Source organism: Puntigrus tetrazona, unplaced genomic scaffold (assembly GCF_018831695.1).
Source record: "Puntigrus tetrazona isolate hp1 unplaced genomic scaffold, ASM1883169v1 S000000383, whole genome shotgun sequence".
In the NCBI taxonomy this organism is placed as follows: Eukaryota; Metazoa; Chordata; class Actinopteri; order Cypriniformes; family Cyprinidae; genus Puntigrus; species Puntigrus tetrazona.
This window is the reverse complement of record NW_025048036.1, coordinates 1-9,272: the sequence shown is the minus strand read 5'-3', so window position 1 is coordinate 9,272 and position 9,272 is coordinate 1. Positions and strand designations below refer to the sequence as shown.

The 9,272-nt window shown below is 39.4% G+C and overlaps 1 protein-coding gene across 1 annotated transcript; it reads left to right on the top strand.

Annotated features, from left to right (window-relative positions):
• The first annotated feature begins 6 nt into the window (after positions 1–6).
• LOC122333782 (tetratricopeptide repeat protein 37-like) lies at positions 7–8,997 on the top strand. The gene is made up of 21 exons (XM_043231572.1): positions 7–103; positions 193–271; positions 383–444; positions 534–590; positions 668–736; positions 831–905; positions 1,543–1,684; positions 2,074–2,167; positions 2,518–2,595; positions 2,699–2,823; positions 2,953–3,076; positions 3,189–3,413; positions 4,481–4,553; positions 4,639–4,692; positions 4,769–4,880; positions 5,464–5,592; positions 5,688–5,812; positions 6,451–6,615; positions 6,866–7,018; positions 8,309–8,439; positions 8,736–8,997. The coding sequence occupies exons 2-21, from the start codon at positions 211–213 to the stop codon at positions 8,980–8,982; spliced, it is 2,301 nt and encodes a 766-aa protein (XP_043087507.1). The 5' UTR covers positions 7–103; positions 193–210; the 3' UTR covers positions 8,983–8,997.
• The last annotated feature ends 275 nt before the right edge of the window (positions 8,998–9,272 follow it).

Here is a 9,272-nt window from a genome sequence, read left to right as displayed (position 1 = left end):
TCTGTGGTGTGACCTTGGCCTGAACTACTACCACCAATCCAGACTGGTCAGCTGCCTCTGTCCTGAAAAGGATCGGCAGCCTCTGTTAGAGAAAGCCATACAGGTACATGACCTGACCTGGCATCAGTCATTTGAAATGCTTTCATGAAGATGTTTTTAACCGATGGTTTTGGTATGACTCTGTTCTGGCAGTGTGTGAAGAAGGCGATCATGCTCGACAGTGCAAATCACACATACTGGAATACACTTGGGGTGGTCTCCATGGCAAAGGGTAGATAAAAACACGCATGTGATGTGCATAATAGCTTTAGTCTGGATTATGTAACGATGTTGTGATGGAACGTTCTTGTATTAAGTGTATATTCTGCTTTTTATCATTTAGGAATAGAAAACTTTGCACTCGCACAACACTGCTTTGTTAAATCGGTAAAAGAGGAGTCAAATGTACGTAGTGCAAGAAACATAAACACATTTTTTCACTTTTAAACATTTGTTTGGATGCAGCTAATGTATCTCCTGGCTATTTTTTTCAGAATGTGGTTGCATGGACCAACCTTGGTGCTTTGTATCTAAAGAAGGGAAATATAGAGGTAATATGACTTTTGTCAAGTTATCAACTTGACTTCAGCTAATTAAGAGAACCACGCTGATCGTCTTTTTTTTTTAGCTCTCGCATGAAGCTTTCAAGATTGCTCAGTCTCTGGAACCCCTGTATGTGAACTGCTGGATTGGACAGGTAGACTTTAGTTCAGATTGTTCATATAACATCCAGTGCTCTTATTTGCTCCAGGATGGCACACTGAGCATCATACCACTTTCTCACTATACAGGCCCTGATTGCTGAGTCGGTGGGCAGTTACGACACCATGGATCTTTTCAGACACACCACAGAACTGAGCACTCATGTATGTCTAATCATTTCTGAAATACAGTTGAAAAGTTTGAGGTCTGTACGTTTTTAAAGGAAAGCAAACCAAGGCTGCATTTATTTGTTTAAAAAAACAGTAATATTATAATATTACAGTAATATTAATTACATTTAAATGAGCTGTTTTCTATTTGCATATATGTTGAAATTAGTGCTGTCAAACAAATAACCGTGATGATTCGCATGTCAAAAGTTTTTCTTTACATAATATATATGTGTGTATATCCATATTATGTATAGATAAATACAAACACCTGCATGTATATACGAAATATGGTGTGTGTGAGAAATTTTGTTTTGTATATTAAATATATATTTATATAAAATGTAAAATATAACAGTTATATACATGCAAGTATTTGAATGTGTGTTTCTTTATATATAGTATACGTAATACATATGCACAGTACACACACATATATTATGCGAAGTAAAACCTTTTTTTGGATGTGATGAATCATTTGACAGCACTAGTTAAAATGCAATTTATTCATGGGAAAGCTGAATTTTCTGCAGCGTTTACTGACCCAAACCTTTCAAACAGCTGTTTCATTCTTTAGATTCAGATTATTGATCAATGTTCTGCTTGCAATAACATGTTTATTTGATGTTAGACTGAGGGAGTGAAGGGTTATGCGTATTGGGTTTGCTCCACACTGCTGGACAGGAGCAACAGAGACTCAGAGATCTACCTCTACAACATAGTCCAGATGAACGCTGTCTCTGCTGCCCAGGTGGCTCTGAGCAAGTACACCGGTATGAAAACACAAATACAACGTACTGTATTAAGATGCAAGGGTATTTATGAGTCTGTCATTTATTGTCTGATCTCAGACAAATTTTGTTTAAAAAAAAAAAATAATACAGAAAAAAATGTTTTGTCTCACCTACATTAAAAAAAGTAATGCATAATCTATATCTGTAACTATTATGAAGTTCATAAAAAAAAGGATCTTTAGCCTGAAAGCAGTTAAAGACCTTTGGGGTATATTAAATGATTCACCAGGAATGCAGGTGGAATGGCTAGATAATTAAAAACGTATTTCTCCCTAAATATTAAGGAAATGATCCGTGTGACAATGACAAATTATTTAAAGATGAAGTGAGGTAATGAAGCTTGGTGTGCCCTCTTTGTTTCACACCAGAGAGGATTCAGACGGACCCAGACGCCTTCATTATGCTCGGATATTTGAACACACACCTGCAGTTGAGGAAACAGGCCACTGAAGCATATCGCAGGTTTGACACCTATATTTGGAAAAGTTCTGCCCAGCCAGATGGACAGCAAGTGACAAATTTGAAACTGGAAATTAGAAACTGAAATGAATGAAATGTAAAATTTCGATTTTTGATTTTCATCAATTTTATGTTAATTTGACTTAATTATTAGTATGTTTATATTTATTAATTATTTATGCATGCATATTCATATTAAATATGTTAATGCATTTTATATATTTGACATAAAACCTTTTTTATGATTTATAAAAAATATAGGTTATATTTATTAAACATTTATAATATTTGCTGCATAGTCCTAAACCACACTGGTATTGAATCATTCTTGGATGTATATTTTTTCTCCAAAGAGCTGTCGAGTTGCTTCAGGCATCTCCTCACAAAGATAAGCTCAGCTTTGCTCTGAGGGGTTATGGACGTGCCCTCAGGTAAAACTCACCTCATACAACTATGCTGTCAGTCATTTCATCTATAGCAATGCTATTACATTCATTAGTACAAATAATGTTTCTTTTCTTGTGTTGCTGTCAGTGATAATGGACAGTGGGAGGAAGCAGTGCGTATTTATTCCTCCACACCACTAGAGGAGCTGCACGATCTCATCGGACTGGCGCTCGCATGTTTCAGAATCAGTCGCTTGCCAGAGAGTGTTCAGGGTGAGCAGTCATTGCCATTTTGTGATTGTTGACTATTAGTGAATAGCATCCACATTCACCTTGAAAGCAGCAGTGCTCAAGCTTGTGATCGTGTATGTTTTCTGAGGGTGTTTGTGTGCCCGTTTCCAGCCTATGAAAAAGCCCTTGCAGTTGCCTCTAGCGAAAAGGAAAAGGCCTGCATACTCACTGCGCTGGCCCTGATACAGCACAGACTGGGCAACATCGATCATGCCAAAACGCTTCTCTTCAAGTGGTAACATAATTACTCAGCTGTCTCAGATTACTCTACTGGCACGTGCTTTCTGCTTCAATGGTCAAAAGCAAAGCTTTCCTCCCCTGGTTTATGTTTGTGTATGTGTGTGTAGCTCCATGCTGAAAGAACCTGTCTCCGAGAGTTTGTGGTGTCTGTGTTCCCTGGGTTTGGTACATGGGGATGTGACCCTGGCAAGTGCTACGCTTACTGAGCTTCTAAAACTGGGGGAATGTGTAGGAGGCGCTGTGGAGGAGCGCTGTCTGCTCACTTGCACCCTGCTGGCCCTGCAGGGCAACTATAACGGCGTACACAGGGAGGCTGCTAGGGCTATACACAGGTACTTTATAATATTTACAGATAGTGTCTATTTCTTATGATTCTGTTTTAATCTGAGTTTTTGTTTTAAATAAAATGCAACAAGCAATACTATACATTATCAGAGTCCACAAAACTTTATTCACATAATTATTATATAGTATAGTAATATGCTATGTAATAAATACACCATCTAAAAATGTGTATTTTAATAAACATAATTCATATTGACATATCAGATATCTTCTGATTACCTGTAATTTTGTTGCATATTACAATGTTTTCTCAAGGATCATGTGTCACTAAAGACTAGAGTCAATCTACAGATGACAAAGAAATTGTTTAAAACAAGTTTGATTTTGCCTTCTGGTATTTTCTGCCATTGTAAACAGTGAAAATGTAACATAACGTAATGTAGCATAACATAAAACATAAAATTATGTGACACTTTTTGCCTCTGTAGTGAATCTGTATTGAGAAGGGCACAGAAAACAAATAACGATTTCTAACGGTTGCCCGTTACAGTTACATTACATTACATAAGATTTTACCACAAAAAAAGAGTAAGGAGAGACGTCTGAGGATGGTGATTTGCAGATTCACTGATAAACATCTAAGATTGTAAAATGTGTGGTAAGTATTGATGCGTCATAATCTAAATAGTACATGCGGTTGCGAATCTCGAAAGTGAAAGTGAATCCAAAAAGTGATTGTGCAAAAGATAATTTAATGCCAGTCATAATAGCGGCTCCATGATGCCTGCACTTTTGTATACTTTGTGATTACCTAATGATAAAACTGTGAGAGAAAATATTGGAATATATATTTCTGTAGGAGTTCCGTAGTATATATATAATTTTGTTTCTGCACACGGGAACATCCTACAATGGTTTGAAAGCACTCAAATAGTATTAAAGAGAAGATGCTTTAATCTAATTAATCTCAGGTGTGAATCATTGCATCTGGTTAATTAACGCAAATGTCAAATTAAGTACTAGAGCGCTTCAGAATAAGAAGAATTCTTTTTTTTTCTTCGGTGAGCCATTTTTTCTTATTAAAAAAATGTGTTTGACATCTGCTATGCTGTAGGAACCCCGGAAATCCTTCTCTCTGGGCTCTTCTCTCCAGACTGGTCCCACAGTACTGCCCCAACAAAGCCAATGTAAGTATTCTCCCATTGGCTTTCACACATATTTTAGGGCGAAAGGGAATAGTTCACCTGTTGACTGTGTTCTTATTTTCATCAGGGAGGAGCTGTGGCCGGCAGTGTGGCGTGTCATGCTAGCTTGACACTTGGAAAGGTAGTTTTAACATTTGTAGATGGATGAACTCTTGTGTCAAGATCTGTGTCCTAAATCAGAGTCTTTTCATCTGTAGAGGGCGTTGCTGTACAGTGGAGTGAATCAGTTGGCCTCAGGCCGGCACTCCGGTGAAGACAGCAGACGCAACGCTCTGAAAACAATCCAAAGAGCTGTGCTGCTGTGCCCAGGTAAACTGAGTTGCAATCTGACACTCTGGATCAGTTCTGAAGTTAGCTGCTAAACAAGCTACTAAGAGATACTGAGATTCAAAAACACTTTCCAAGACCCATATCTCATAGACCAAATCCGACTACCAGACCAAGATTAGACCCTTTGATGCCCTGGACACTGACCAAAATCTTGTTCCAAAGTGGTAAAAGTCAGTTCTCCTAGTATAATGACATAATGGTGACTTTAAAGTGTGGGACCCTTGAAATATACAAACCAGAATTTATGCCAAAGTTGTAATGAGCTTTGGCTTCTTGTTCAGGAGGGTTATTAATGTAGTGCTGGATAGAACACACTCTTCTATAATCCTAAAACGATGAAAATATTCAATTTAGATCGTAAGAACCTTACATTAAACGTGTCAGCAGGAGTATGTGCCAAGTGTAATGCAGAGGGGCCTGTGTGAAAAGTGGAGAAGGGAGAGGCTGAGACATCGATATATCAGCCAGATGAAAGATTTGTCTGCAGTCTAGATCGGCTGGCATGGCAGTGATTCGGTGATGGACTGATGTGCCTTCGTCTTTCTCTGTGTGATAAATGTAGATGATCCTGCTGGGTGGGCGGGGCTGTTGGCCGCCTGTCACACAGAGAACACTGCATGCTTACTCCAAGGCTCCGTCCCTCGCAGAGAAGATCTGGAGAGGGCGCACATGGCACTGGTTTCTGAAAAAGGTCAGTAAGACTTGAGAATGTCAGTGTGTTTGTATGTATGCTGATGGGAGCATGGCTCTAAAACTTTGTGTGCTGTATGTACGGTCTGTTCTCAGTGAAGGGCCTGCAGGCAGAGGACGGGCTCTTGGCTCAGGCTCTGGAGGGATGGGTGCTGCAGCAGGCCGTGACAGGACTCAAACAGAGTGGCCAATATGACCAGGCAGAGACTCTGTGCTCCCAGGTACACACACACGCTTTCTCTTTCTATGTCACGCTGTGCTCTACTGATTCGTCTCTCTTGTGTGAATCGGGCACAGGTGCAGACACAGACAGGCTGACCTGATCCTGGGTTTCAAAGCAGAACTATGTGCCCGTTTCATGCATTGACACGGCACCATCTGTCTAATATCTATCTATTGTGGCTGTCTATCTGCTCATAATACGTTCCTTTTTGAGATGCATTTGTAGAACAGGATTGTCCAGTCTTGCTCCTGAAGGGCCAGTGTCCCGAATAGTTCCCCAGAAACCCTGCCTTTTCTAGTGATACTGAAGACATTAATTAACTGGTTAGTTAGGGTTGAAGCTGGACTCCTAAAGTCTCATAAATCGGCTTCATTTATATAAGGCATTTTTCAACTAATTAGAGGGCAGATGTAAAACACAACACACCATTCTAACAACATTGGCCACATTATCAGACAAATATCAGACAAGCTTACTTCAAATTCTGATATTTTGCATACCAGTCAACCTGTGGTAATAAGACTTTAGCTCATAGAAAAGCAGAGAAGCTATTGCTGATATACTGACTAGGAACTTAAACATGTAACTACTTTATGCCCTTTTAACTGTTTGTGTACTGTCCTCTTCCTCTCCTAGGTTCTGAGCGTATCTCCAGAGCATCCTGTGGTGTTCCTGATGTTTAGGCAGGTTCAATGTGAGCGCCTCCTGTTGTCTGAAACTGGTAAAGGTGTTCCTCCTGCAGTGCTGGATCAGCTCAGCGCCGCTGTCATGGCCAACCACACGTCTGTGTCCGCCTGGCATGTACGTGTACATTCAGCATCTCACCGAGGAGAGATTGGTGTCGGATTCATATCATAGCAAGATTCAGACTTTTACCATGTTATATGCATTTAATTTTAAGTGGTGCCTTTTTGGTTTCCCCTGGTCTGAATGTGTTCCACACACTTTAGTAAATCACACAGAAGATTCTCAACGAAACCAACAAATATTTTCATACTCTATATAGGAAGGAGGTTTAACTCATTGTTAATTCGACCTTGCTGTCTTTCAGTGGTTGGCAGAAGTGTACCGTTCTCAGGGTCTGCTGGCTCAGGCCTCCGTGGCATACAGACAGAGTCTTCAGCTGGCCTCTCAGCTCGGCGACCACTTTGGAAAGATGAGCAGCCTGCTCCGACTAGCCCTGCTGGCACTCATGCCGTGTTTGGTGAGTACCAGATTAGTCTCGTACAGGAAAGTTGGGAGAAATGGGCACAGTTTTCTCAGACACTTTTTATAATATATAGTGTGGCCTGAATGACTTAATCCACATTTTTGTGTAAAACACAGAAGTTATCAGACAGAATTTGAAAAAAGCAATAGTATAAAAATGTTTATATAAATTGTTGATATGTCTCTCTCTGTGTGTCAATTCATGTCTACAAGTCTACAAATGGTCATTTTGTTACCCTTAAGCAATAACTAATTTACCTGAATATTACCGATTGAATAATAATGCAGAACAGTTGAAGTAAAATGGATTTTCTTTGTTTGCTGTGGTTCTTGTAACCGTTCTTCTTGTAGATGGAGTACCTCTAGACAGCTGTCTTTACGTTAGCTCAGAGGATGTGCAGTGCACAAATATATGGCAACCACAGTCTGAATCCTGTCCCAACTATCTGTTAGACTGAGAGGAACAGTTTATTCAGGGTAGATTTGGCTCATAATAACTAATGAGATCACTGTGGGATAATCCTGCAGTCTTCATAAAACACTGACTGGGTGGATGAACAGCTATGAAAAGATGTTCAAACAAGAAATAGAGTCCTATTGTAGTGCTGTTGACAGTGTAATAGTGGGAAGCTTATCAGACCACTCTGTGTTTTTGGTTAATTTAACTTTCAATTATAGTTCCATTAAAATACCATTTAAAAGTTCGGGGACAGTGAAGTTATGTTTTAAAATAAATTAATAGTTTTGTTTAGCAAAGGATGCAATGAATTAATCAAAAGTGACAGTAAAGACATTTTAAAGACATGTTATAAAACATTTCATCGAAGAAAAAGGTTTGTTAACGCGTTTGAAAACAAGCAAATGTTACATTTTAAAATAGTTCACCTCTTAGTGACCACTAATAAAAATGAACATTATTCATTTGGGCTAAACCTTGGGCGTCTTTCTTGCACATTTTCTTCTTTTTCTCTGCTTTCTCTCGTCCTCCCTCCCTTTTCTTTTTGTCCACCCCCCTCCCCTCCATCCGCTGTCAGCGTATTGCCTTCATTTTAGCTGACTGCAGCTTTGCCTGCTAAATTGAATTAGACACTTCGTGGCTAGCCTTTCATTACTTTTAATTAAAGCATGTCAGCCTTCAGCGTATCCAGACTCCAGTCATATATTAAAATCCTGAAATCTTCTTAGAAGGCTTTTTTAATGACACCATTTCATAAAGTTTACAGACCTTTTTTTACAATGCAAGGAAATGCTGTGTAAAGGTGTCTAATTGTACTTTTCACAACAGGCTGGCGTCTGTGTCTCTGAGTGGAAGGATCTGGTGTTGGAGGCCAGCACTGAAGTCTTAAAGATGGGCAGCTCACCAGTAGCTCTGCTCTTCCAAGCCTTACTGCAGTTCTCTATTAAGATGGGTGCCAGGTAGGACCATTTCACAAAGCACATCTCTCTTTCTGCATATGAGAGGATTTTCGCATTTAACTTCAGTAGGGTTTTGTGTTCACATTCATTGTCACCCTGACATTGTCAACATGTCAGATCATTCCGACCTGTTCTGTGCCACATGTTTGTATTTCATTGTTTGCCTCTTCTTGACATTGCATTCTTAGTATATTTAGTATATTTAAACATGACGTATATTACCTTTATTCATGATTGATTCAAACAGAGGTTAAACTGGGTCAGGGTCAGATTGATAATAGTTTGTTCTTTTACAGGGAAACCCGTCGCCTGTTGGAGAAAATAGTTTATGCTTCAGCCTCAGGCGGCTCTGAAACAATAGTGTCAGTGGCCCGCTGGTACCTCCTGCGCCACCTGCACACCAAAGATGACCTGGAGCTGATAGATGTGAGCAATTGCATTCACTCGCTCTACGTGTGTGTGTGTGTGTGTGTGTGTGTGTGTGTGTGTGTGTGTGTGTGTGTGTGTGTGTGTGTGTGTGTGTGCTTAAATTCACAAGCTTAAATTTGTTATTTCAAAGGGTCATGACATGATGAATCATTTTTGAAATATAAGATGTATGTTTAGTCAAAGCATCCTGTAAACGTCATTGCTTAAAACGTCAAAAAACAAGTTTAAAAACCATCTTGTTTGTTTATTGTGGGATTTATGACTTCACCCAGGCAAATACATTTTCATATGACTGCCTCTAGAGCACTGATAAAACAATGTACATCATCGTACTATATGCCCCACCCACTGGCATTAAGTCTGATTCCTGACTGACAACAAGTATTGCATTAAAAGCAAATAGG